This window comes from Micropterus dolomieu, linkage group LG20, assembly GCF_021292245.1.
Source record: "Micropterus dolomieu isolate WLL.071019.BEF.003 ecotype Adirondacks linkage group LG20, ASM2129224v1, whole genome shotgun sequence".
NCBI lineage: Eukaryota > Metazoa > Chordata > Actinopteri > Centrarchiformes > Centrarchidae > Micropterus > Micropterus dolomieu.
Window position 1 is genome coordinate 6,908,658 of NC_060169.1, and position 27,808 is coordinate 6,936,465.

At 40.2% G+C, this 27,808-nt stretch overlaps 2 protein-coding genes across 3 annotated transcripts in view; one reads left to right on the forward strand and one right to left on the reverse strand.

Annotated features, from left to right (window-relative positions):
* The window catches only part of ttc17 (tetratricopeptide repeat domain 17), a 20,557-nt gene extending 853 nt beyond the window's left edge, over positions 1 to 19,704 (reverse strand). For both annotated transcript variants that reach the window (XR_006822091.1, XM_046031900.1), the window contains exons 1-25: positions 19,302 to 19,704; positions 18,293 to 18,382; positions 17,888 to 18,057; positions 17,569 to 17,680; positions 15,635 to 15,766; positions 15,027 to 15,136; positions 14,771 to 14,918; positions 14,141 to 14,280; positions 13,510 to 13,670; positions 12,927 to 13,039; positions 12,609 to 12,761; positions 10,343 to 10,458; positions 9,493 to 9,649; positions 9,205 to 9,276; positions 7,973 to 8,197; positions 6,810 to 7,029; positions 3,536 to 3,655; positions 2,882 to 3,177; positions 2,596 to 2,749; positions 2,356 to 2,476; positions 1,722 to 1,881; positions 1,164 to 1,247; positions 678 to 797; positions 412 to 555; positions 1 to 238 (exon numbers count right to left, since the gene is read on the reverse strand). The exon at positions 1 to 238 is cut by the window's left edge. Coding sequence is in view for 1 of the 2 variants with exons in the window: in XM_046031900.1 (XP_045887856.1) it covers positions 107 to 238; positions 412 to 555; positions 678 to 797; positions 1,164 to 1,247; positions 1,722 to 1,881; positions 2,356 to 2,476; positions 2,596 to 2,749; positions 2,882 to 3,177; positions 3,536 to 3,655; positions 6,810 to 7,029; positions 7,973 to 8,197; positions 9,205 to 9,276; positions 9,493 to 9,649; positions 10,343 to 10,458; positions 12,609 to 12,761; positions 12,927 to 13,039; positions 13,510 to 13,670; positions 14,141 to 14,280; positions 14,771 to 14,918; positions 15,027 to 15,136; positions 15,635 to 15,766; positions 17,569 to 17,680; positions 17,888 to 18,057; positions 18,293 to 18,382; positions 19,302 to 19,472 (3,621 nt within the window). In the remaining variant the exon portion in view is untranslated. The remainder of the gene's footprint in view (positions 239 to 411; positions 556 to 677; positions 798 to 1,163; positions 1,248 to 1,721; positions 1,882 to 2,355; positions 2,477 to 2,595; positions 2,750 to 2,881; positions 3,178 to 3,535; positions 3,656 to 6,809; positions 7,030 to 7,972; positions 8,198 to 9,204; positions 9,277 to 9,492; positions 9,650 to 10,342; positions 10,459 to 12,608; positions 12,762 to 12,926; positions 13,040 to 13,509; positions 13,671 to 14,140; positions 14,281 to 14,770; positions 14,919 to 15,026; positions 15,137 to 15,634; positions 15,767 to 17,568; positions 17,681 to 17,887; positions 18,058 to 18,292; positions 18,383 to 19,301) is intronic.
* Positions 19,632 to 27,180, forward strand: traf6 (TNF receptor-associated factor 6). The gene is made up of 8 exons (XM_046031901.1): positions 19,632 to 19,867; positions 21,443 to 21,768; positions 22,051 to 22,201; positions 23,222 to 23,380; positions 23,502 to 23,573; positions 23,910 to 23,987; positions 24,136 to 24,459; positions 24,773 to 27,180. Exons 2-8 carry the CDS (start codon positions 21,443 to 21,445, stop codon positions 25,376 to 25,378), a joined length of 1,716 nt encoding a protein of 571 aa, XP_045887857.1. The 5' UTR covers positions 19,632 to 19,867; the 3' UTR covers positions 25,379 to 27,180.
* Positions 27,181 to 27,808: the final 628 nt, after the last annotated feature.

Here is a 27,808-nt window from a genome sequence, read left to right on the forward strand (position 1 = left end):
TATTCTGTGCAAGGTATCTCTGGTCGTCAGACTGTCTGTCTGAGTGTTCTTTATCTGGTGTGTGCATGATTGCGGGGTACTCCTGTGATCAATCTGGTTCAGTGGTTTAGGGCTGACGGCGTTCCCTCTTGGTGAGCAGGTAACACTGAATGGTTCTTAGTCGATCTTTGGCAGGGGCGAACTCGGGCTGCAGTTTCAAAGTAGACTCGTACCAGCGCATGGCTTTCTCAAACTCCTCCTGTCGTCAAGAAACACAACAACCACCATAAGGACAGATGACCTCTACCACTAGTTGACAAACGCCTTGACTTTCTGTTACAGCCCTGGTTAAACTTGAGGAACTGAGCAGTATGTCATGTCACAAACAAATAATCATCAAATTGTAAAAGGACATTTAATTGTAGCTATTACCATTGCTATATAGACGTTGGCGAGGGTGAAGTGGTTCACTACAAAGTGCGGGGCAATTTCTACTGCCATACGGGCGACTGTAAGAGCGTCCTCCCATAGCCGAGCGTTCTGGAAGATGTTGGCCAGGCTGATAAGGGGAACATCCTGGTTCACAATTCAGGAGGGGGAAAAAAAGAAAACACATTTTTTTAAGTTTAAAACAATCTATTATTAAATATAAAGTAGCAGGTAGATTAAGTGCTGGGAACAGTTGATGTCTAACTTGCCTTCATGTGATGGGGAGCATAGTTGAGGGCCTGTCGCAGGCAGTCGATGGCTCTCTTGCCTTGACCTTTCACCCTCCAGTACAGTGCAGCCATGCTGGATAATACCCATGATGTCTGATTCTGCAGTGTCAGGGATTAGGGAAGGGAAAAGTGTACAATTAAAATCTATTTTGTCTAATTGGTTGAGTGTTATAGTTAGGTGTTATGCACAGCAAGGGCACTTTCTTCTAATAATTGCTTTCCTGCAGTTGTATCCTTATATTTCAGAATATCCATTGCAAATGTAATCTAGGCAACAAGTAAGACATCAAACTCAACAAGATCAGGATTGGGCTAAGAACTGCTATATATGAAGCCCTGAAACTGAGCAGTCAATTAGACCTCGACTCTAAGCAGAAAGAAAATATCACTATTCTGAGTATTTGACAAGTCTTGAAACATCATATCAATACAAAAGCTTCTCTTTAACTTAGGGAGAGCCCTTACCTTCTCCAGCACTTTAGCGATGCGTGTGCCCACCTGCTCAAATGACTGAGGGGAGAACTTATCTTTGCCGAGGTTCTGCAGGACCTGGGGATTAGGATAAGAAGAGACCAACGTGGGACTATTAACTAAGGCGTGGGGCTGTGCTGATTATTAAACTACAATGTAATTTCTCCCTATGGCGTGTAACCAGGATTTTTTACTTGAGTTCCAATATATTAGGACTAACCTTGAGCGTACATTATATGCATCTCTTGCATGTTCTTTACAGTAACCTGTGATTGCTTTAGCTGTTAAGGTTTAGTTGTTAACTATTGTATGTCTGAAAATACATCTGTAGAAATGAAATTGATTTACATGGGCATGTAAGAACGTTTGATTGATAGTCAAGTTGCCTATCATTCTGCTTGTTTGTCACTGTTGTAAGAGATAGCATCTTCCTATAAAGCAACACTGTTAGTGGAACCCCTATATTTTTTGGCTCCTACTGTTTGGTTATGTATGGAAAGGTAAGTGAACGCATGTTAATTCTTGTTATCTATGCTTTCTGCCTCAGACTACCTCACGCAGTTGGCTCTCTCCAGTGTAGTGGATGGCAGCACGATTGGCCACCCCTGCCAGGTGGTCGAGGGTGTGCATACTGGCTGCTAGGTTGGCGTTGCATAAAGGTTCAGCAGCTGGCTCCTGGAGTGGAGTAGCAAAGTCTATGTGCTCTGTGATGCTGAAAAGAGACAGTGAGAAAAAATATATAATGAAACATAAAAGACAAAATTTTTTATTTATTCAATGTTGGTTGTTGACATACTGTGATGCAAGAATGTCAATGAGGCAGCAATGTTTTCTTTTTTCTTTTGTTTTCCTGTTCTCTATTTTTAAACAACATCGTATCTTTGAAAAACCAACAGGTATTCAATTTTAAAAAACCCCACACACTTTCAAAAAGGTATTTTAAAGGTTTAGATATTATTTTTTCAAAAGGCATTACTTTTTCCAATCGTTCTGTGAGCGAAACAGAGAACACAGAGCAGTTACTCCTAAAACTGTGTGTGTACATAGTCAATGTTTCAGTGCCAACTAAATATACAATGATATAATAATAAGATGCATTGATCCTTTGTAAACCTCTATGGCGCTGACTTTTTATAATATAACATAAAATGAAATGTGACCAAAATCATGACAGTGAGGGTCTTACTCAATGTTCTTGGCAGAAACAGCCAACCAGGTGCTAGCTACAGTGGTGAGGTCTACCCTTCGTGTCCGCTGGCACTCTTCTGGCCCTGGCCAGCCAAGACTTGTGTAGTCCCTCCAACGACCTGCCCAAAAGCACAGAAACCACAAAGACATCACTCTCAGTTGGGTCAACTCCAGCACCTCAGTGCTTTTTCTATGTTCATGCTGGTGTAAGTAAATAATATTCAGGTGTATATGGTACCTGAAGGGCCAGGCGATGGGATAGTTGGCCCACTTATCTCCAAGACAGAATGTCCTCCAGGCAGTGACTCCCCGTTCTGGCTGTCATCAGAGCTGGCAACACTCTCCATCCCTTCCACCTTAGCCTTCCTGACACGCTTTACCTGGAAGGTGATCTGATGAACAACAACAACAGGCACTTGCACATTCAGTTCAGTCACATCCGTTCCGCCCAGATCTCTCAGAGTTGGGTAATTATTACTCAAACATAATTCTATGCTGTGAAAAGAACAAACATGTAAACTTACCCACTCAGCCCCCTCGTCATCCTCACAGTTTCCAAAGCAGGGCCCACCACCGGCACGGGCACCCATGACACGGTCATTCTTTAGCACCCGGATGCCTCGCAGGTCCCCTCGTTTTCCTCCAACATCCAGCGCTCCCTCAAAAGCTCCCATCAGGTCCTCCTTCAGCTGCCACTCCTCCTCCCCTTCCACTCCTACACTTCCAAATGGGGTGGCTATTTTAGCTGCTGCGGAGGAAGAGGGAGAAGCCTGCTGCTGTCCAGCTGCCTCACCTGACCCATTACTGTCCAAGATAACCTCTGAAGAGTGGAGGGTAACAGGTGTGAACACAGGAGAAAGAAAATGCTACTGTACCATTAGAGGACATCATTGAGTGAATAAAGTACATTCATCTCCAGGACCCAGACACCCATATAACTAGTGATCAGGCTTGTAATCATTAAAATCAGTCAAATAGTATCAAGCAGCAAATAAGGTGTTACTTTAAAATTTCGTATGTTCGTGTTAGATTCAGTATACATTCATGCCTCATGGGGAACTGCACTGAACTGAGACACCTGGTGATTTCTTTGGATCAAACACTCTTTGTTACAGTATACTGGAAAGAGTTTTTTGACTGTCATATTCACAGAAGGTGTCACGAAATGAAATTCTTACTCTCAAAAAGCAGAGAGTCCTCCATGACAGAAATGGCTGGGGTATCCTGCTTCTCTTCGCTGCCCTCCCATTCCTCCAGTTGTATACCAAGGTCCTCCTCAGCCATGCAGGCAGCACCCTCTGGATCAACAAAAGTTAAGTTTAGGTACACTTATTACTAACCTTACCATGATAGAAGACATGCAGCAGAAACACAGCAGCTGGTACTGAAACAAATGTATGCATGATCAAAGTTATTAACAGAGACTGACAAAAAGACATACGACATGTGACAAACACAAATATTTAATGTAATCTGTATATTCATAGATATTTTAGCAACGCACATTTTGTGCATCAGTAAATTTGGAATATAATTTATATTCTGAGACTTGAACAATCATCCCACCGTTATGTGGGGAATTAAGCAATCATAACGTTATTGGTAATTTACTTTGAATTAAAGTTATAACCTTCAACTTTTTCCTCTATAATTATGGTTCCTATTACTATTACTCGGTCAGTGACAGAGTAGTAATAGGAACCATAATCAGTATTTCAAACCACAGCCAGATCATGAAAGCTTTTGCATTAGCAACTAGCTCTTCACTGGGAACAATGCTCTCCTGGTCACAAAGTGATGCTTTTTATATTTCGAGACACAGCAACTATTTTTTTGTGATTTTTTGGAACAAACAAGTCACTTCTTTCAGAATCTTTCTCTCTTCACTCTACCCACTCCATTCACTGTCTCAATGTACTTTGGCAAAGCTTTGATTTTTTTCAACTTGGAAACTCCCGCTACTGCCGGAAAGACATTAGATCTGTGCACTACATTACTGGTGTCACAATCTTATAGGAGCTGTGGGAGACCCTTCGAAAACAGCTTTATACGTACAAGGGACACTATCATGGAAGCCTCTTTTATTCTTCTCGTGCTGCAACACTTAGCGAGTCCACATTTGTCCTACAGGGCTAAGGTAGTAAGGGGATGATGTTGTCAGAGTAATGATATGACCATGCTCTACCATGTATTATACCTCCTAACACGCCAGTATTGCAAGAATGCTGTTAATGTTGCAGCCCTTTATGGCTCTTTTTGTTGCACTGGTATGTTTTTCTGTTGTTTGTTAGCTAGTCTACAGTAATTGCCATTATCATACAGTAATGTTGGGCTGTGGAGCTTTTTCTCAAGTGCAGCTGTTAGTGACTATCCAAGGTTCTGATCTATGTATCATATGCTGTTTTTCTACAAACTGAGAAAAAGACAGAGAGCCCACACTATTACCATTTGTTTGACTGTATCAGTAGCCCTAACAGGATCAAACATGTGAGAGGAACTGCAGCAAACGTAACATTTTAAATGAGAAAAGTTTTTTTGCGTGTATTTCAACCTTTTTGACCTAACTTAAGGTGCCGTGTGTTTTATAAGTGCTAGCGTGACCTCATGTACTCAGCGTGCTTTATGGGAGCAATATTTAGCTTTGCCGAATAAAATATAGACCTTCTAAATTTGGCATCAGCTATTTTCTGCAGCCTAAATTATTGAGTGGCAAAATCTCTCCACTTCAAAGCACTTTTCTCTTCACTTCCACTGATATGGATAAAGAAGACAGTGTAGTCTCTATTCACACCAGAAACACAACATACTACTTGTTTCTCACTCAGCTACTCTTGTAGCTTCTAGGGAAAACATGTAGGGTTTCTGAGTTTAAGATTAAAAAGCAAACACAAAACCTGCAGAGCCCACAGTGCCCGTGGCTAATTTCCAGGCAACACAGCAGGCAGAGCTGGACAATATAGCTAAAAATGATTAGATTTGGTTATTTGTAAGTAGGGCTGTCAAATGATAAATTTTTCTTAATCGCGATTAATTACACGTTTTACAACATGATAAAAATTATATTATTATTATTATTATCGTCATCATCATCATCACATCTGTTAATTGTTTTAAGTCTGTATTAACAATGAGAACAATTCTTACCAGTGTATCTTGATTAGAAATCAAATTAATGCAAAGAAAGTTAGTTTATTGGATTTATTTGATTATTTCAAATCACAAGATGAGCAACGAGACTGAGGTAAAACAATTAATGTCTTCAGAAATATAGTCTTCCTTAAGTTGCTTTCAAAAATTCTACAGCAAAAGTGCATGTACAAATTGTACACACATTATTATAAAGTGCATAACAAACAAAATACTCCATAGCTACATTATTTTTGAATTCAGTTGAAACCAATGAGACAGCATTTGCTTTAAGTAGGTGTTTCACAATTTCACACAAGGTGCATACTGCTTTTGACTTGTCAAGGGAGCCGTCTGGGAGTTTCTTAAAGTAAAACGCGGCATTCGGGACTGTGTTGTTGTTTATCTCCATGGCTGCAGCAGGAGGTAGGAAGTGTCTGTGGCAGCATGACAACAAGTAAGGGTGCATCGAAGGGTCAAAATAGTAGCAGCCAAAGATCTTTTTAGCAAAGATTATTTGGTAACAGCACCAGTGACGGTGTAAAATAAGAACATTTGACACACGCGCTTAACAGAATTAAAACGCGTTATGATCGGTCGTTAAACTCATCGCGATTAACGCGTTAATGTTGACAGCCCTATTTGTAAGCTTATTTGTAAGAAGTAGTTTTTACAACATTTTTTTGTAATCAGAACAATAATTTAGACTAATCAGTCCCTGATAATAGCCATGAGATTTACACCAAATAGTACAAACATTCAGTGATTGAACAGTATTACTGATCTTTAGTTTTGTTTTAGACAAAATTAAACAAAATTATACAAATTTAGAGATGTAATAATACGTTAGCCAGAACCTAACTGCCATAATCAATCAAAACCCATTGTCAAATCAATCAGAACATGGGGTACATTATACGTAAAGCATTAGTTTCCCTGATCTGTCCATCTGTCTGTTACACGGCAGTCCTTCTGCTACAGGTCAGATTTTCAACATCATCAAATTAAGCTCTTCACTGCTCTGCCCTTGCATGTTATTAAATATGGCAAGATTAACCAACAAAGAGGTTTGTGTTGGGAAATGTACAGATGCTTTGGCATCTTGCTCAGCTAAAACACAGCCTTATAGTGCAATATAAGGCCTTCACATCATTAAAGCTACATTTGATTTTGCTATTTGCTCCCCAACATTGTCTCTAAATCCCAAAATGTTTATCCCAGATTAATGCAGATGTTTTGAAACTTTACAGAGTGTACTGTATATATAAAAAAATCATTATACTTAATTGAGTGAGAAAAATAAGCATGTGTGTTTAATTCACTTACGCGAGCAGGGCTGTCGGTGTGACAGATTATAAAGGAAGGGGTAGAACTGCAGACAACGCAGCAGAGGTAGGCTGGTGCGACACTGTTCACAGCCAGCAAGGGATGAGAAGGAAGAGGAGGAGGAACGGGCCGTCACCAGGATGTGGCGGAACAAGGCCAGAGCACCTGTCACATTGCCCTGGGCCAACTGCATGCTCACCAGGCTGAGCTGCGTGTGGGGCTGAGGAAGGAAAGCAGAACAAAACATAACAGGGAACATTAGCTGATGGGTAACATAACATATGTGAAAACTAAAAGCATAGCATAGGCAGATATGTGTACATCCTACAGAGATACAGAGGACAAAACAACGTAAATTATTTCTTCTAAAATTGCACATTCAACAACTCTATGTAGTTTTGATTGAAGATTGCGTGAGGTGACTCATATATTAATAATGCCCCTCCTCCTCTTACATCTAATCTACCTGTGGTTTCTGGATTGGTATATCATCAATATGTACTGGATACACACTTATGGTCATTTTATTGGGTATACCCCTTTTTAACTCTATGACTCCTTTATTTAAGGCTTGATTTAACAAGATGTTGGAAATGTTCCCTATCGATTTTAGTCCACGCTGACTTGATGGCATTTTGCAGGTCTTTCACATTTTTTCGACCACATGCTTTAAATCTTCCCATGGTAATTTTTGGGGTTGAAATGTGGAAAATTTGCGGTCCACTGGAGAGGATTAAATTCTTATTCATGTTCCTGGAACCACTTTGAGATGATGAGTGCTTTGTGACATGGCATTATATATTGCTGGGTGCCTCCAATTGACAAAGGGTACAGTGAGTTGCCAATAAAAGATGCACTTAGCAAAGTTTGGGCATGACATGGTAATCAAATGTTGCCCAACTGGTATGGCTGGTAATGATTTTGGACAAAGTACACTTTGTTCCAGGGACATGCCATATAAAGGCTAAACACACCTAACTTTGTACGGTCCAAAACAAATGTAAATATCCAACAATTCTGTTTTATTAACCTTCAAGCCACTCCTTATTGCAGTATTCATTGTATTATCCTCAAATACGTGCTTCATTTGTCCTCCCATCACTGTATGACATATTCAGAGAACATGGTAAAACCCAGCAGGTTATGTACCAATATGTCTTTACCTCTGTTGCATTGATAGCCAGTGCTTGCTCCAGCAGTGTTTGTGCGTTGGTGGTCAAGCCATGGTGTAGCAGCAGGTTAGCAGCATTCGTTAGGGACAAATGGCGGTGGGAAGGCGGGGCTGAGCTTAACACTTGGCGCAGGCACTGCAGGGCATGGCTGCCGTTGCCTTTGGCCCGCCAGAATAGAGCTGCCTCATTGTGGACCTGCCAGCGGGGTATAGTGGCCTATATATACACAAACAAACTTCCGTTAGCTCAGAAAATGAATCACTTGGGTTCAGACTACAGTTGGGAGCAATTTAGAGCAGTTAGGGATTCATGAATAAATTCTCAAATCTGATACGTAATGGAGATCCAAAAACCGAACTCGAGTTTAGTTTATGAGCATTTCCTCACTAAAGGGTAGAGAAGTCCCGAGAGAATCTTAAGTTATAGTATCAGTGCCTATCGCGGCATATTTTAATGGAGCGTATCAATAAGGCCAATCAGTATCCGATTATTCGAACATTTACACAAAATATCCAGCAAGCAGTATCTCAATGTTTGGCCCCAAACAGACCGTAACTTTTGCCACTGAAAATGACAAATGTCACCGTCTGCAGGTCATATCAGCTGTCGCAAATTAATGTTAATTCCATGAGTAAGTTGATGGCAGGCTGAAATAAAACTTGGCTGTTGTCAGGTTTGTGTGCTCTCTGCAAGTGGTTGTCTGTACTCTGCCAAAGATTGTTTATGAGGTAACGTTACAAGAAGCATCACTCTGTAACACCATTGTCCAACAGTGAGTGGACTGTGTGAGTGTTTTTGTAGTCCCCACAACTCCAACAGAGTGATACACCTTGTCTCTAGCAAATCGCTTCACATCAATTCAGGAGTCACATTCTCCCATTTACATCTATAATTTGAGTTATCAATAGTTCATAATTTTGAACAAGGACCTTCAGTATTTGGAACAAGTAACTTGTGAAATATGAAGTGTGTCAGATTTAGTATTTACAGCTGTTGCTTAATGTGTCAGATACATATTTAATCAACATTTAGATAAATGTAAGCATCTGATCAGACTATATTAAAGAGGATAAGGATTAGGGTAAAAAAATAAAATAAAAATAACAACCTAGATCGGTACATCCTTAAAAAAAAGGTACATTTTCATTCAATTTAGACACGCTTTATGAGGTAGTCAAAACATCACTGTGCTATGAGAATAGAGGCGTGAGGAGTCCCATTACTTGTTTCATAGCTTGAGCTATTCTGGAACCAATCTGCTCCATCGTCCATCCTCCACTGCGTGACTGCAGTATCTGTAATCACACAAAGTAATATTAATGATTGGATATTCTTCTGCACAGTTCCACATACCATAAAAACATTTATACACAAACTCAGACATACAGAGTAAGGGTACTGTAATTCTGTAAACATACTGCACATGGTATCCATCTATCCCCATTATTTTCCCATTCAAATCGCACACACGAACACACACAAACAACATAAATAAACAGGCAGACAGATACCTGGGAGGCAAAGGAATCTGGCAGCTCCTTTTCTTCCAGAGGCCAGTCTAGTGAGGCAGGCAGGAGGGCTGGATACGGTTGGGGAACGGGGCCGCAGTTTGGCAGAGCTACTGTCTGAGGAGGACTGCCACTCCCATAGAGAAGAGTTGCCACTGGGCTGAATACACACAATTAGACATATTTCATTTCCAAGTCATTTGTATGCATTAAATGTTACTCTTGATGCACCGAAATGAACATTCTTGGCCGAAACCGAAAATTTGCAGAATACTGAACAAGTTTTTTTTTTTTTTTTACCATTGCATAAATTAAATAGTCCAAATGTGCTTCCCCCCCCCACCTTATTTTGAAAACCGGATGTTGTCACATATATATCCTTGCGCTAAATTCCTCAAGTCCGACCCAATATGATAAATGTTGTATGTGCTTCTCGTATCGACACGACAGGATAAAGTCGCTAACCTGCCTGTCAGCTCGCTCTGGTCCGTTTCAGTTACCATAAAGGCTTGAATATGTGTGCACTCCTAATGTAGGTGTGGCTAGCTTAATCACCTTCTCAGAAAAGAGTGACAGAAATACTCAAAGCTGTTGAGACCGTTTGTTGCCTTTTCTAAGAAGTCATTTATATTGATTTTTGTGTCTTTCTCAGACACTTTAAAATGCTTCCACACTGATGTATTGTCAACGTAAATGTTCGGTAAAATTTAATCGGTCTTTTGACTTAAACACCGAAAGTGCTATTTTTGCTAGTTTCGGCAGATTTACTTCGGTGGCCGAACGTTCGGCGCATCCCTCCTCTGGAGGAACAAGCTCTCCCTAAAAATACCCCAATCCAGGAATGTGTACTGACCTGAGGCCCTGTGTTTCAGGTGGAAGGTAGTAGGTTGGCAGAAGGTGAGCAGGGGGAACACTTGGGAACTCATGGGCACAGTCACTCCTCTGAGGCCACAAAGTCCTCTGTTTGTCCTAAAGTTAAAAAACACACTTTGTTCTCATTCTACAACTATTGCATGGTCGAATGAGATTGAAATGTATTACTCCCAACAAAACAGTACAAGTGAAAACACTACCTATTACATCTCTCTCTCTCTCTCTCTCTCTCTCTCTCTCTCTCTCTCTCTCTCTCTCTCTCTCTCTCTCTCTCTCTCTCTCTCTCTCTCTCTCTCTCTCTCTCTCTCTCTCTCTCTCTCTCTCTCTCAAACTGTTTATTTGACAGGGACAGCGCACAATTAAAACAATTGCACCAGAGTTAGCTAACAGCTAATTTGCATCTGTTGTCCCTGGGCAGGTAGACAACAACAACAACAACAACAACAACAAAAGACACAAAGCAACCACTAAACAACAAATACACTACATAAATTATAAATTTACAAAAATACATATTATCCATCAATTCAATTGATAAAAACGGTTTGATATATACACCAAATACAGAAAATACAATGCAATCATTAATGATGACACTCTTGTGCTGATTTTAGCCAAATTTTGAGGCTGGCTTTAAATACTGCAAAACTTCCTGAGTTTCTAATGTTTGTGGGTATTGAATTCCACTTCCGCACTACTTTAACAGAGAAGGCGGATTGACCAAAGGTTGTCTTTCTAAAATTCGGTACCAAATCACCCCTAGCTGATGCTCTAGTTCTACTAGCACTGCCACTGCAAGAAAATGCTATGCATCCTCTAAGACGAGGGGGTGCAAGATCATGAATAACTTTAAACATTAAACATGCGTCCGAATAAAAATGATCAAAATTGAGAAAATTATATTTTTTCAGGATGTTACAATGATGATAATTCTTAGGTTTTTTGTCTAGTACTTTTAAAATTTGTTTGTAAAGTGAATACAGAGGCTTGAGCGTGGTCACACCTGCCTGTGACCAGGTTGTTATACAGTAAGATAAATGGGGAAAAATCATTGTGTGTACAAAAAGTTTTGCAGCAGACAGTGACAAATGATGTCTGATACTCTTAAAAATTGTTCAAATTAAATTTAACAGTCTTGATGACCTTACTAGCTTGTTTTTTGAAGGTCAAATTTGTGTCAATTATAATGCCTAAATATTGTGTCTCAGATGTAATGACTTCACCGTTAATTAAAATATCAAGATTAACAGAATTATTAATCCTTGCTGTAAAATACATGCAAACTGTTTTACTTAGATTAAGGGTCAGACATGAATTTGCCAGCCAATCCGACACCTTACTCATTGAAGCTGTCAGTTTGGCTGCAGCGTGTTCTTTAGATCTTGCATATTAATACCAACACGTCACAAGATGTGGACATGGTCGACATTACAGATCGACAGTAAACGCACCAGTGCAGATGTCAGTTCAGTAACATGTTGGTTTTGATCCACATGCGGCGCACCTGTTGCTATGAAAACGGAATCGCGGGTGAGTTTATCAGATGCAGCGACTTTATAAAAGGTACTGCTTAGGAAGAAAGTGAACAGAGCAGAGACTTATACAGGGAAAAAGAGAGATGGCAAGCGGCTGTGTGTTTCAAGTGAGAGACCAGCGGTGTGTGGAAAGGAGAAATGACGAAAAAGGGAGCAGATTCAATTATTGAGTAAACACTAAAATAAGGTGGAGAATGAAGTAGAATTAAAAGGATGAAATTATTTGAAAAACTACTTCATGACAGCTCAACAGTCCGGGGAGCGGGTGTGTCGCAGTCCTGTCCCTCGGAACCGCGACACGAAACCGTGGAAGTTTGTGTTGCGGTTTCGGTCTCGGTTTCAGAACCGTTACAGCCCTAGCATGCAGGTAAGCCAAATTAATACTGTATACTATTTCAGTTTCTCCAGTAATTTTGCAATCTTTGGATCGCAATAACATCATTATAACCAAGAACCATTTTCAAGCTCCCCCGCACTTTTTTCTTGAATGACCTCGCATATGCAACACAAAATGCGATCCAGCTATTTGCCTACAGTATCATAACTTTGTTTGGCAGGTCTAGTGTGGTCTCTGAATTTTGTTGAGTTGAGTGTGCAATAACATTGCAGAGGTGTCATTTGTCCCTTTGGTTTTAATTTGAAACTGAGCTGACCTGCGAAAAATTAATTTGAACATAAATAAAAACACTCAAATGTAGTTATCTGTCTTGCCTGTGTGTAATCCTGATGGCTGCCCCAGAGGGAAGCAGCAGGGTCCTGGTCTCCAGACACAGAGGGATGGAGCTGGGGGCTGGCTGCCGTCAGGTTTGAATTACGCTCTGACACAAGGGCCACGCTGGATGCCACTGACACTTCCTCCCCAAACTATGAATAAATAGAGAAATATCAACTGGACCCTGTACAATAAAAGACAGGTTAATTCATGATGAAATGAAATGTGTGCATTGTGTCCTCCCTTTAAATTTGTTATGCAGGAAAAAACCTGAGCTAATAATCACCAGGTACATTCTAATATCTCAGCACACTCACTTGGACATAGTGGACATGTTCAAACAGATCGCCACGGTGATAGCGCACAGGTAGGTCAAACGGGCAGTAGAGGCTGCGCTGCTGCTGACCCAGCCGGCACATCTGATGGTTCCCTGGAGGACATAGACACGCAATAAGCAGGTGCTGCGCTAAACCGCCGAATCGAGTGATGTGTATGTACCAATATGCGTGAAAATCAAAGCTAGATTAATGTCACAACACATCTTGTCATACAACTCACATAGTGAGCTTGCTTACAGTATGTATGCGTCAAGAGTTCCATACAATCATTTTTTTCTAAACTCTGCAGCATTACTACCTCTGTTCGGTGAAGCCAACGGTAAAGATGTACCCTTGCTTTACTGCAGATCACCTGCCTGATCATCCCACTTCTTCTTTTCATGAGTATCAATATCTGCTAGTCACAGCTAGCACAAGTCAACCTATTATTTCTAGACCAGCTAAAGCAATTCACTTTTAAGTTAAGAATATAAATATACAAAATTGAGAAAAGTAATACACTCCCTGCACACCTCAGGGTAGTTTTAAGTGTTCTCTCGGTTCTATGCGCATGGCATCTTACCAAGTTGTGCTTCCTTGGCCATCTGGGTCTCATGGATGATGTTGCGCAGGATCTGCTCTTCCTGCAGCAGCTTGTGTTTGTCCAGTGCCTCCTGCTGGCGAAGGTAGTGGTCATGCTGCTTCTGGTACTCCTTCAGCTCATTCAGTGTCCGCTGCAGGGATCTACAAATCCAGTAAAATTAGGAAAGGAAATACAGGACATTAGGTAAAAATGCATAACAGGGAAACATAGCATATTACATGATCCCCCTACAACAACAAGAACCCATCGTAATGGCTTGGTATCTGCCAAAAAAAATAATAATAATCTCTGCATTCAGAGCAAAACACTGACTATGACAGCTCTAGGGCACTTTTCTTTTACACACATACTGCCCTGTGGAGGTCTGTCAGTTCAAACAAATGATCCCTACAAGGAAAAATATAACCATACTTATTTCCCTTGCAACCTATCCTTGATTAAACAGAAATGTGGTGTTCAGTCGGCAATGGGACATGTTTGGAAAGGTTTTGATATTGAAATGAATATCTAATTTCTCTGTAATATTTTGATTTTCTTTATAGCATACAGTGATTCCATTGAAAGTAACCACTGAAGTATTTAGTGCTTGTATGTACAAGTTCTCGCCTACCTGTGCTGGGCTTCCAGGCGTTGCTCCAGCTTTTGTTGACAGAGCACAGCATGTTTCCTCCTCAGGGCCTGCTCGAAGCCTGGCTGGGCTTGCAGTGCCTGCTCGTAACACAGCACTGAGTGGTTGTATTCCCCAAGCATCTGGTCAGAAAGTGATAGAAAAGGAGACAGACAGACCTTGGATATAGCACAGGTCATGTTTCATCAAACTGTAATAAAAATAAAATAACTAAACTGACTAAATATGTACAGAGTACATACTGCTATAAAGCTTTGGGGACTTAAAAAATAGAAGTGAGTTTAGTAAATTGCCGGTGAATTAATTAAGTCCCTATACAAATATGAAAATCTTGTTACTTATGGATCTTGGATGGCAATACACTGCACCTTTACATTCAGAAAATAGTATATTCTATACATAATGATCAGTAAGAAAAGTAACTGCTAACAGCAAAATTCTGACTGATTTGTGTTATCTTATGGGAACCCTGAAACTCAACGACAGATTGTGAGATAGCAAAAATCAATATCAATACAATTGCCACCACCTTTAGTACACACCACTCTACTGTAAGCTACTGTACCAATTGTAGGATATGAAAGAATAGGAAATGTTTTGTCTCTAACGTACAGCGTAAATGTTGCCTAAGGTGTAGTGGCTGGTGAAGAGATCTGAGGTAAGGTCAAGGGCAGCGTGGGCAAGAATCGCAGCATCTGCTGAGAAATGGGCGCGGTGCAGGATGTTAGCCATGTTGACCAGGGCTACATCCTTCTGCTGCCTGAAAGTACAACGCACACACAGAATATGAGAATGTGAACACCTGTGAGTAGTCACATTCAATAAACAGTATACTATGGCAGTGGCCTTCTAACCAGCCTGACAGTACCTTGGGGAGAAATGCAGAGCACGCACCACACAGTCCACTGCCCTCTGAGGCTCGTTCTTCATTCGCCAGTAAAATGACGCCATGTTGTACAGCACCCAGGATGATGAGTTCTGGAACACAATCATAACGACATGCAAACAAACTCTTTTTTTGTATCTTCCTCGAAACACTGCTAACTGTTAGGCCTCATGTACATGTTTTGCTGAATTTTACAATGGATCTTCATCACATGCCTAATTGGACCAATTTGCTGATAACGCTTAATGTGTTTGGACTTGTACTGAAAACAACTATTGCTTCAATATCTTGCTGTCATTAACTCATCTTAAAAAACGGACTTTCTGATGCTGACTGAAAGGAAAGCATATAAACATACAGACTAGAAGCATGCACAAAAAAAATCCTAAAAATGCAGGTCAGCAACCAATTAGCAGATATTCTGTGTTTTCCATGCTTTACCATTTCTATAGAAAAAGGCTTCTTCTGAATCCATTATGTTTTTTCTACACACATCCCATGCTTTTTCCCCCCCAATATCTGCAAAGGAAAAACAAATGTCTTGAATATTTTCACAGTTAGTAAGGCATAGTTATAGAGGCAGACCTTACCCTCAGTAACCCTTGATGTATGCGATGGCCAACCTCATCAACACTGCGGCCCATCTTATGAGACAATGAACTAAAAATGGGATCCTCCTTAGAAAGCAACGGGGAAGTCAAGTTTGCCCTCTCCTGCACACCCTGGAAGAGACAGAAGGGAAGAGTCTATTACTTGGAATTTTAACATGTGATCAGTCAAATGCAAAGGCTACATCTCTGTTGTATTTATAATAAGCAGTGCAGAAATTATCTGACCTGACAGCAGGTCTAACTGAAATTCTCAAGTGTTTTACAACTACATAAACAGCATACCAATTTCCAAAGCACACACGTTAAATGTCCCTACAACTATATACAAATAAATATGATGTGCCGGTGACCATCCACTGGACTATTAACCTGATAAAGAAAGTAAAGACAATAAATGGATGACTAAATGAAATGTGGCAGCATGATCTGGATTAACTCAACTTACTGTAAGAAAATATTAACTTATGTTTACTTGCAAACAAAAACACCACTGTTCTTTAATCCTTTCCCACAGGCCACATTTATAAAATTGTTGTTGGACTTGAATGCAGCCCTAAGATAAAATCATGTTGTTCTTGAGATCCAGAGACACAGATTACAGTGATTTGCATTTGTATTGCTAAAAGGATCACAGAAGATGAATGTCTTGATATCCTGGCAGATGAAAGCTTTATGATAAAATATAAAACAAACAATCATGTTGATAAACTGATACAAATGCTTGGCCTTTTGTAGAGAAACAAAACCAGCGTTCCTCTGAGCTGTAAGAAGAGGACTGAAAAAGTAGTTTTCTTTTTACTGCTAGATTACTGAAGTCTTTTATTGACATCCAGTTGCCCCCAGTCTAGGTCTTTAGATTGCAATTACCATTAAGCTCTTTGGGTCATTACTAGGGCTGCAACTAGCGTTTACTTTCATTACCTTAATCTGACGATTATTTTCACGATTAATCGTTTTGTCTATAAAATGTCAATAAATTCTGAAAAGAGCTCATCACAATTTCCCAGAGCCCAAGGTGATGTCTTCTTTTGTCCAACCAACAGTCCAAAACCCAGAGACTCTTAATTTCCTTACATTTAAGAGGCTGAAACCAGCAAATGTTTTGACACTTTTGCTTGAAAAATTACTGAAATGATTAAGTGATGATCAAAATCAGTTATTAGTTGATTAGTTGTCTTTCAATCAACTAATCAATTAATCGTTGCAGCTGTAGTCAATCCTGAAGATATTTGCAATACTCAATAATATCTTTTATTTGATACGTTTGGCTGGGCTTCCCTGTCTGGGTAACTTTGGTATTCATATATCTGCACAGTCGTTATCAGAAAAAGTCCACCTTATATCTGATCTTTGGTGCTCCTGAACTCTGGTACTTACTTATTTTGCTCTAGTAACTAGCTCATGCTTCCCTAACCCTGTCCCAGAACTGATCTAGATATGACTGATTTTGCAGTTAATGTAATACTTAATAGGAAATATCTGCAAAGCCACCAACAAATCAAACACTTAAATACTTCAAGACTATTATTAATAATCATCTGCCTATAACTGCTTTAAGTAAACCCATATTCTGGTTGTATATTATTGTCTTCTGTATTTGTTCTTACAAAATTCAAAAAGTTTTCTAGGGAAACTGTAAACAGAGCATTGCTATAAACAACAAGTCACCTCTGCCAAACTAAAGGTTAAATACATTCCCAGCATATCACTTACATTTGATTAATAAAAAATGTTGAAATCTTATTTGAACAATAAATGTTTCCAGTAACATACATTTGAATGGAGAGTACTTTTATACAGAGTTACAGCATACCTCAACTGCATCCCCCCTCACACCACTTACTCATTAACATGAATCATTCCTATCTTCTTCCATTGTGAATAAAATATTGACAAGTTTGGCCTCTGCTCACCCTGAGATGCTGGAAAGCATGGATGCTATATGGTAGTTCAAAAACTTTCACACAGTCAGGCTTTTCTAGATCTGGGGGCAGAGATGACCGGGAATCTACATAATCTTCAGGGCTACGGGAAAAGAAGGGGGGGGAAAAAAATCACTTTAAGATGACAATATTATCATAATCATCAATCAAAAGAAACTAGACATACTCATCTTGTCAAACTATACTCCCTTGATTTGGCTATGCATAATTTAAACAATCCCATAGTACTTTATGAAAACAATGTACAGATAAACAGTGGCAATGACGTGTTTTATTGAGGAGAGCTTACCTAATGTCTTTGCTTTCCAAGGAGATATAAGTGCCATCATACAGGTCCAGGTCTCCCAGAGGTACCTTAGCCATGACACAGTCTGCATCCTCCTTGTAGTGTCTCTGTTCCAGCCCTGTGTCTCTGTCCTCGTTCTCCTCTATGTGAATCTTCTGTGCCACTAGCTGCTTCTGCTCAACAATAACCAAGGACCAATCAATCAGTGAGGACTAGTAAGAAATGGACAACTGAATAATGCCAAGCAATGAATGTAGTTGTGAAATAAAGTATTCACATTAAAAGTACAGAACCTGAAAGCAATACACTCTGTTGTTGGAGAGATTAACCAGAATGACAACTCAAAGAGAAAAACACTTTGACCACATCTTTACATGTGACAACATTGATAAAGTGAAAACCACACACCTCCAACTTCTTGAGGTAGTTTACACGAGTCTCTTGCCTCATGAAGATTACAACATCATGTGGATGCTTCAGATTCAAAGGTGAGTCAACCTGAAACAAAAACAGTGCGGTAAGGACCAACATACAGTGACCATATTCACATCAGTCCCCGTGTGTGCGAAACAGATTCAACCAGCAGATCCATCAACAGTATTTTCAAGTTCTGTTGAGTCGTGTTAGAAACAAGTCTGACAAGACTTTATAGAGTCGTGGCGACGGAGCAGAGGACAAGACAATTCTTTGGTGTGAGAGACGCAGGTTCAACTGTGATCTATCATCCACCAATGTGTCCCTGAGCGGGACACTTAACCCGGTTGCTCCAGTGCAACCTCTGACACGTATAGTCAGAGGCCTGTGTTAGATTTTATTATTGTATAAGTAAGCACATTGTGAGCAATGTACAATCCAGAGTCAAATTCCTCGTATGTGTACCCTGCAATAAATTTTGATTCTGATAGCAATTGTATGTCACTTTGGGAAAAGCCGTCAGCTAAATTAATAAATGTCTAACGTTATGAGTTGTGCAAACTCAGAGAGCCCCAAAGCAAGTGTCACACAAACACGGCCTTTCTCTCTAAATGGAGAAAGCAGTTTGCTGTATGTTTTTATTGGCCAATATTAAGGTTATCTCCAGCATATTAATAAGCGATTTCCAACGCATACGTTGACATGAAATACTTTAGTCTTGATCTTGAACACCTAACGTTAACGATAACGCCAGATAAGGTACAGCTAGTGTAACGTTATGCTAACTCGCCTTAGCCAAACAAAACGGACTTGAATGTAACTTTCTCGACATATGTAAGTCAAGGTCACCCAAGCTGGCAAAGTATTGAGTAAAGAGTCTTGTTAAAGTACTAAAATTACGTTAACAAACCACCAAAACGTTACCCTTAATGCTAACAAATATAGCTTTACAAGCTAGCCACCTAATGTAAGCGTCAGCAGGTCAATGAGCTAACTGTCATACTTGTTGTTGAATTTTTCCATCCTCAGTGACAACCCAATGGGTCGTAGCTCCTCCGGAGTCCACTATCAGTATGCAAAGAAGGATGAACAGCTTCCCCTGAACTGCCGATTTTCGTGAATTGTTGACACGGCAAGGCAAAGACTCAGAACAGATTTTCCTGAGGTCCGCCATTTTTTCCGTCTCAATTTGCTCTGTGGCGACAGTAAGCAGCCTCCGGCCAGGCGGTAGCGCTCACGTCCGCGCCAGGCAAAAACTCCACAGACAAAAACAGGTGTTGGATGCGGCAAGGAGATTCTTGAACACTGCAGACATATCAGGAGAAGAAATTGTCCCGACGCCGAGGGAAGGATTTCCACCAACTCAGACAACTGACTCTGACTCACTGAACGGACAATGCCTTGAATACGAGTACTTTTGATGGCCACTGGAAAAACAATATGTTTCAGTAGGTGGCGGTATTGCAACATTTTGGTTTCCATCCGCCATAAAAACCACAAAAGAAGAAGAAGAAGATAAAAACAGGAAATTCTTAGAAAAGAAAAGTTCGAGACGTTTTCAAGGCAAAGGTGGGTACAATATAAACATACTATATGCGTTCACAGACATAGTCGGTACTTTAATGCCTTTGTTGCTGGAGAGGACGTGTGTTTGCTACCTATTGTTTTCGACAGTATCTTTTTTTCAATCGCTTTTTAGTACAGTCAGGGTAACGTTAAGTTAGCAAAGTGCAGTTCCGCATCCAAGGGCATGACTCTTCCATCTATCAAGTGACAACACAATTTATCGTTGTTAATTAAGTTAATTAAGTTTATCTATTATGTATGCAATTGAATCATTTGTGACAGCTTCTCGGTGTTAGTGTTACATTACCACGTCATTTAGGACGTTGTTGAGTGAAGCTAAGTTAATTATGAAAACGAATGACTTGAGTTACTTCCCGTGTAACGTGAACCGCTAACTTAGCTTTTTTTTTACGATACCTCATTTTACGTTACAGCGCCACTTAGTCAAATTTATAAGTTAATGTTTGTGGAGTAAATTAGAGGTGCTAGTTTCTGCACATCCACTACATATTTTGCAGTCTTAAGTCACTTGATAACAGTATGAGTAACTTTTAATAAATGTGGTTTCTATGTACACAACTACAGCTATACCGTCACTTAATAAATACAGCCGCACTGTAATTGTTAATATTATTTTGTGTATTAAGCTTCAAATCCACAGTGTATTTCTTCACATAAGCAGGTATCATGGCCAAAAACTATTCAACTCAAGTTCAGGATTCAAGATTTAATACTGTATTGCCATTGAGTTAGTTGATAGGATTTAGCTTTTAGCTTCGCAACAAAAACGCAGAACAGAAACCTCACATCCCCTCAGTGAGATTTAAAACAACTAAAAAGCTAAAAATAACATTTTATTTATAGTCAACAATAAAACCTCCATCCATCATCAACCGCTTATCCTGCAGGGGGCTGGAGTCGATCCCAGCTGGCATCGGGCGAAAGGCGGGGTACACCCTAGACAGGTCGCCAGTCCATCGCAGGGCCACACATATGAGTGGTTGTTCATCTAAGGGTCTATGGGTCTATGGGTCACCAATTAACCTAGCATGGACGGTGGGAGGAAGCCGGAGCACCCGGAGAGAACCCACGACCTTCTTGCTGTGAAGCGACAGTGCTAACCACTGCACCACTGTTATTTTTTCTCTTTGTCTTTTTAAAGAAGGGAGGACATTAAAAAGATGCTTAGTAGAGTGAAATGAGTCCTGTAGAAGCTTGTGTCCCCTTGTCTGTAGCCTAACCATGTAGATTTCAGCAAGGGATGGTAGGTAGCCCCTGTGCTGTGATTTTTGATTCACTTCGCATCTCTATGTCGAGACATTTCCGAAGGTGTTGCCATACCACAGCTATTGCAATGTGAGGATGCACTCAATACCAGCGCGTGATATGGGATACCTTTTCAGCTGGAAAAGTCTTTGTAGAACTTTCTTCAATGTTATTGCTGAAGTGGTAACCCCACAATTTAAGAAAGGAGATAATCGGCGATGTTAACTAAAATAATGAATATATTATTTACAATATAATGCTTTTTTTGCCACTTTCACTGTTTTAATGCCAACTATGTCCCACTCTACACAGATGGCTTGCTTTGATAGCAATAAGGGCAGTTTGGAGGAGGACAGCTATGAAGGAGCTGTCGGTGGAGAGCTATCTAGCTGTGCATTGGCAATGCTGGAAAAGGAACGGGAATCCCTTCTCAGCCCTTCAGAGAGCCCTGGCACGTTCATCAGCAGCACCTCCACTAGTCTTCAGCCTGCTGTCCCCATCCAGGGCTATGATGTGGAGTTTGACCCACCCCTAGAAAGTAAATATGAGTGCCCTATCTGCCTCATGGCTCTGAGGAATGCCATTCAAACACCCTGTGGTCACCGTTTCTGCAAGAACTGCATTGAGAAGTCCATTCGGTATGCTATTGCTAGTCTCTCTAGATAACATTAAACATTACTCAGGTTTATAATGCATTTGGTAACACCAGATTCATGGAACATTGTTGAAGAGCTGTTAATTCTTTATTAGCAACAGAACATCTGTGAAATTACTGAGTAGTCAATTAAAAATGAATATTGTGTTTAAATAATGCAACATTTTCACTGGCAATAGTTTTCCCGCTCAGATGTAAGCACCATGCAGAACCTGATCATCTTAGCTCAGCCTAAAGTATTGCTGTTCTTACTCTTACAACACAGTGATACAGGGCAAAAGTGCCCGGTGGACAATGAAATGCTGTCAGAAGACCAGTTGTTTCCGGATAACTTTGCCAAACGAGAGATTCTGTCACTAACTGTTCGCTGTCCAAACCGTGGCTGTGCTGAGAAAATGGAGCTCCGACATTTAGAGGTGAGAGCCATTCTAAGAGTGGGAGCTCAACCAAGAACATGGAAACAGGAAACTTAACAAGGACAGGTCAAACAGGACAAGTGTGTATTTTATGCTTGAGTGTGCTAGTTCATCTTCAGATTGTATTATAGTTTCAATACTCAAAAATTAAATGCTGCTTCTGTCACTCGTTTGTGAGAAGGCGTTCAAGCTACCCACGCCCAAATATGGAGTGCACACGTATTCCAGCCTTTATGGTAAATCCACTGAAACGGACCCAGCTGACAGGCAGATTACTGACTCTTTACAAAAAGACAAGTGTCACAGTATGAGAGTCCTACTTGAAGAGATGCTGTGAAGTCTTCATTTTACGAGATACGAGAACCACAGACAACATAGATTATCAAATTGGGTCGGACTTGATGAATTTGGTGCGAGGAGGATGCACGTGACAACATCAGGTTTTCAAAATAAGGTGTCTATACAGTATGAAAATAAGATTAATTGGATTATATCATACTCATAGAAAATATAAAACATTACATGTGTCCATTAAAAGTAAAAAAAAAAAAAACAACAACAATAAAATTTCATTATTTTCTATTCTTTGATTTAGGGTTGCTGGAATATATTTGTTGACTTTTGTTGCTGTTTCATTACCATTTATAGCTATACAATGGGTTTATGAATAAATAGTTTGCTAGAGCACAAGCTTGTTCACAAGAGTGCAAAGTTCTTCATAGATAGCATCTTAATTTTGCACCCAATGAATGCATTTAACTTTAAAATGTACAAAATGTACTTCCGGGGGGGCATGCCCCCCATACCCCCCGAGAAGTTCCGAGGTCCACCCACCATAGTCTTTTAAAATCCTGTGGGAAACACTGATGCATCCTTATTTTGGCATATAAAAGTGCATTAGGTGTCAGTTAAAGAATGGTATCTTTTTGTGGTGTGAACAGTGAAATATTAAATGTGAACCACTGCTGTCCTATAGAATATAATTAATTGCATTCTCTTTATGTATTGTTTTCCTACCAGAATCATTTGGCACATTGTCAGTTTGCCACTGCACCTTGCCCACAATGCCAACAGTCTGTGAGAAAGAGCCACCTAGAGGAGCACATAACTGTTGAGTGCCAAAGGAGACCTGTGTCATGTCCAGATTGTGTGGCACGCTTTGTTTATGAAGAGAAAGAGGTAATTACTCACTTACGCAATTGCTCCTCTTGCTTTTTTTCCCAGAACCCAGTTATAAGAAAATCGCTCTGTATCAGTGAGGATTAGCATCCTTACAATTTCTTTTTGGTTGCTCCTTCAGCTTCATGAACAGCAGTGTCCCTTTGCCAATGTGAAGTGCCTGTACTGTGAGATGGATCTCATCAGAGACCAGGTGAGTGATCTCTGCCATGAAAAAGGCCTCTCATAAATCAAAATGATGTTATTAATTTAAGCTGCCATCTGTCAACAAGAACTTCTCTTTTGTTCAAGCAATGGGGAACCATTCTCCACATTCCACAGCACATGTCACAGTAGATGTAGGCACCCAGCATTTCTGCAGTATCAAATGGTTTCCTGTATGAGATAGGAAGCGACTTATTTCCAAGTTACCTCATTACGTTTGTCCTCAATTATACAGTAATAACTGACATGTTAAAATTCTTGTTTCAAATCCTAATGTGAATTCATAGATTTAAATGAAGCTAAGCTGAAGGTGTTTTTGTTTCAGATGGAATCTCATTGTGATACAGATTGCCCAAAAGCACCCATCGCCTGTAACTTTAGCACCTTTGGATGTAAGGAAAGGGTAAGTGATCGTGTGCAAAGTTTGTGTGTTACAGATCATCTACACACTGTTGAAAGAACACTCCTTGAGAACTTGGTTTATTACACAATTATTAGTGCTATCAGCCCTGCAGACCAGATGTCACAAAGAAAAATTGTTGCCTCTGCAGATGCAGCGCCACAACCTGGCTCAGCACATGCAGGAGTTCACACAGATGCATATGCGCTACTTAGCCGAGTTCCTGCGTGGCCTTAGCCTCAATGGCACCGCACCCAAATCTCTGTGGACTTTGGGGCCTTCTGTTTCCTCTGAGGATCAAGGAGCTGCAGCATCAGTATCACCCTGTAGTGGACCCAGAGGAGCTGTAAGCTGCACCAGCAACTGTGCCCCATGTCAGCCTACCGCAGAGATGCAGAGGCTCAGGGAGATGGATGGACGACTGGTAAAGCAGGATCACCAGCTGCGTGAGCTCATTATCTTAAAAGAAACACAGGTAAAGGATGTCCTTGAGCTTGAAGGTACTAATACGTGCATATGGATTGTTTGTGTAGTCACAGAATCTATGATCACAGTTGTTGTCAGTATCAGATGCAGCGCAGAAATTTAGTTAAGTTCCAATGGCTCATGTTCCAAGTCTATTTTCTTAATTTTACATGCATAGCTGCAGCAATTGTGTATTGGGCTCTGAGGACTGTCAAAACATAAGTGACCTACACTTATTGCTGTGCCTGAACGCATCCGCTGTAAACATAGATGGACAAAGTAAGCCTTTGTTATTTTAAGACATTCCCCCACCTCTTCCACAGGCTGGCCAGCTTGCAGAGCTCAGGCGTAGAGTGGCAATACTGGAGGAGACAGTGAAGGAGCTGGAGGCCCAGCAGTGTCACGGTATCTTCATCTGGCGCCTCAAAGGTTTCTCTGTCCACCTACGGAACCAAGAAGCAGGCCACCCAGTGGTTGAGCACAGCCCCGGCTTCTACACTGGTCGTCCAGGCTACAAGCTGTGTCTGCGCCTCCACCTGCAGACCCCTAGTGCCCCGCGCTGCTCCAACTATATCTCCCTCTTTGTTCACACCATGCAAGGAGTTTTTGATGGGCAGCTGACATGGCCCTTCCAGGGCACCATTCGCCTTGCCATTCTAGACCAGGGCCCTGAGGGTCAGCACCACATCGAGGTCATGGAGACTAAACCAGACCTGCAAGCCTTCCAGAAACCCACGATCCAGCGCAACCCGAAAGGATTTGGCTACGTCACCTTTCTGCACCTGCAACAGCTGAGTCAGAGAGCTTTTGTTAAAGATGATACTATGCTTATACGCTGTGAGGTGACACCACGTTTTGACAATATGCTTCACCGTGAGGGACTAACAGTGCAGCCTAGAGGACCAGAGGCCTCAGTTTCGAGGGACTAAGGTCAAACTCATATCTATGGGATCGTGAACATGCCGAGATGTCAGTACGTCTCAGTGTTTAAATACTGCTTAGTTAATTTTAGTTGATGGACATCAGGAGGAGGAAAATTGATAATTGGCAAGTTTGCTGGTATTTATTTGTTTACCAACTTTTTAATGTCAATGTAACTTTTGTTTCAGTACAATCATCTTTATTAATTCATATTGATATGTCTACCCACCCACATGGTACCAACATTCAGAAAGCCTCGTAATTTCAAATTGTGTAGTCAGCAATGTTTTATCAGCCAAATATGTCAAGTTCAAGATGTGCACTTGCTGCGTGCAGACTGAATATTACTCCAAGGCTTTACTCTCTTGTTGTGGTGGTTGGAGACGGCACTGAATGTTGAAGATACCCTGTGGAGTTTTTGACCACTAGTAGTGCTATGAAGCAATGTTTGATAAGCAGGTCCCCATTGTATTTTTGAACGCAGAGGGTGGAAACGCAAATTAGTAGTGCATACAAGGCATTAAAAAATAAACAAAAGGGTAACGGGTAAAACTATCCCCCCAGGAACAGTGCTGGGGGGGGTTGTTATAGTGGGCACAGTTGGAATTGCAACAAGATGCCGCAAACACTCTTAAATGGCTCTTATGATCACATTTTGATACCTTGGTCCAACAAAAATAAGACTTGTTGAACATTTTATTATTTTTCAGCCAACAAGGATTCTAATGTGCAAGTGCAATGGATCCAAAAATATGGAAACCTGAACTTTTTTCTGTAAATGCTCAAGGTGAGCAACTTTCATTGGAATGAATGGAATGCTAGCTTGGAACACAGTATTCAATTTACTTAATATATTTATGGCTGAAGAGGCGTATCATGTCAACTGAAGATGGTGAAGCAGCAGTCAGACCAAAGAAACCAGTCTGTCCATGTCCATCAAACAAAAAAGGGATATAAGACGACTTGTGGTTTCATGGTATTACACTGGATGGTTGGTGGCTTTAACATCGCAAGCAACTTTGCCATGTTACAGCAAAAGGTGACAAAGAAGACTACTGATTCATGTATGTATAGATATATGGAAAAAAATACATTTTTCAGAATATTCAAACGTCTGCTTTGCAAATGTTTTATGGACAGGAAAATGCATTCAACACATTTTTTGGACCTCAAGGATGCATTCAGTGTATATTGATGAGAAACACTGACTGTAAACTGAAACTGTGTTTACACCAAAACTCCACAGGGTACCTTTAAGGAATAGGAAAAGCAAAACTCAGTCATGTGCTCTCCAAATTCAGCATTTCATGCTTCATTACCTTTGACTGTTCTTAGGGCATCACTGTGACATAATTAGCAGAAAATGATAACACCCTTTTCAGGATTTTCAGTTTCACCACTGTAGATTTTTTCATTATGCATTACAGCTTAGTAGATTTGTCACTAAGTTGCGAAATTTGCTTTTGGCAGAGTTTATGGTGCCATTTACACAAGTTCCTTCCTAATGTGACCTAGAAAAGTATTTCAAGAGTAGACAGTAGACAATTCCAACATCGGGTCAATGTCTTTAACAATATGCTGCCTGTTAAGCCTTTTACATTATGTAATTTATATATTTTATTTTTTTGTTTTGATATAGTCTTGTTTCTCCATCTGAAACATTGACTTGTTTTGTCATTCAAAGGGATTTGACTTTATAAACAATAATTACTGTTAATTTTAATAATTGGATGGGTTGTTTGCCATGAGTTTTACAAAATGATCCAATATTCGTGATAATAGCCTTAAATTAAAGGTAAGCTTACTTGAAGTCGCAGCCACTGTAGTGTCATAACATTTAACATAACATCTTCTACTGAATTGGACCATACATTAATACATTATGAGGGAAGGTTATTTGTATGTTTTGTCTCTTTACATATATTTTTTAAGTTAAGATTTTTATTTAGTTAAAAATAAGAGATTGAAATCTCTTTTATGAGAGACACCTGGCGAAGACGGCACACTAGTTAAAATTTAAATAAAACATAATCAAAAAAAAAAAACATTCCGTATAAAAGAAAGGGACTAATCCAGGTAGGCAGTTACATTTCTCAGTTACATGGCATTAAATAATTTAGTGGGACTAGATCAAGTTTTGCAAGTTATTCCAAGACCAGGGTGCAAAGTAAGAGAAGGCTTTTTTCTCCAGCTCAGTAAAATCCTTTGCCACCTGGTGGAACAGAGATGAAAACTGCTAGAATTCTGCTTCAGGAGATTACATAAATATGCCGGTAGTTTACCCAAAATGGCCTTGTATAGAAAAATATGCTAATTAAGTTCTATACGTAGACTTAGTGATGGCCAGGCTACCAGATCATAAAGCGTACAGGAATCAGAGTTAGTAATAGAATGTAGAGTACTATGGTACACAGAATCCAAAAGGACGAGAATACTAG

What these genes read in the sequence shown, in the direction of transcription:
- traf6 (XM_046031901.1), top strand. Translation starts at nt 21,443, where the DNA reads ATGGCTTGCTTTGATAGCAATAAGGGCAGTTTGGAGGAGGACAGCTAT. An exon ending in TGCATTGAGAAGTCCATTCG is followed by an intron (nt 21,769 to 22,050) that starts GTATGCTATTGC and finishes CTTACAACACAG; the next exon opens with TGATACAGGGCAAAAGTGCC. An exon ending in TGGATCTCATCAGAGACCAG is followed by an intron (nt 23,574 to 23,909) that starts GTGAGTGATCTC and finishes TTTTTGTTTCAG; the next exon opens with ATGGAATCTCATTGTGATAC.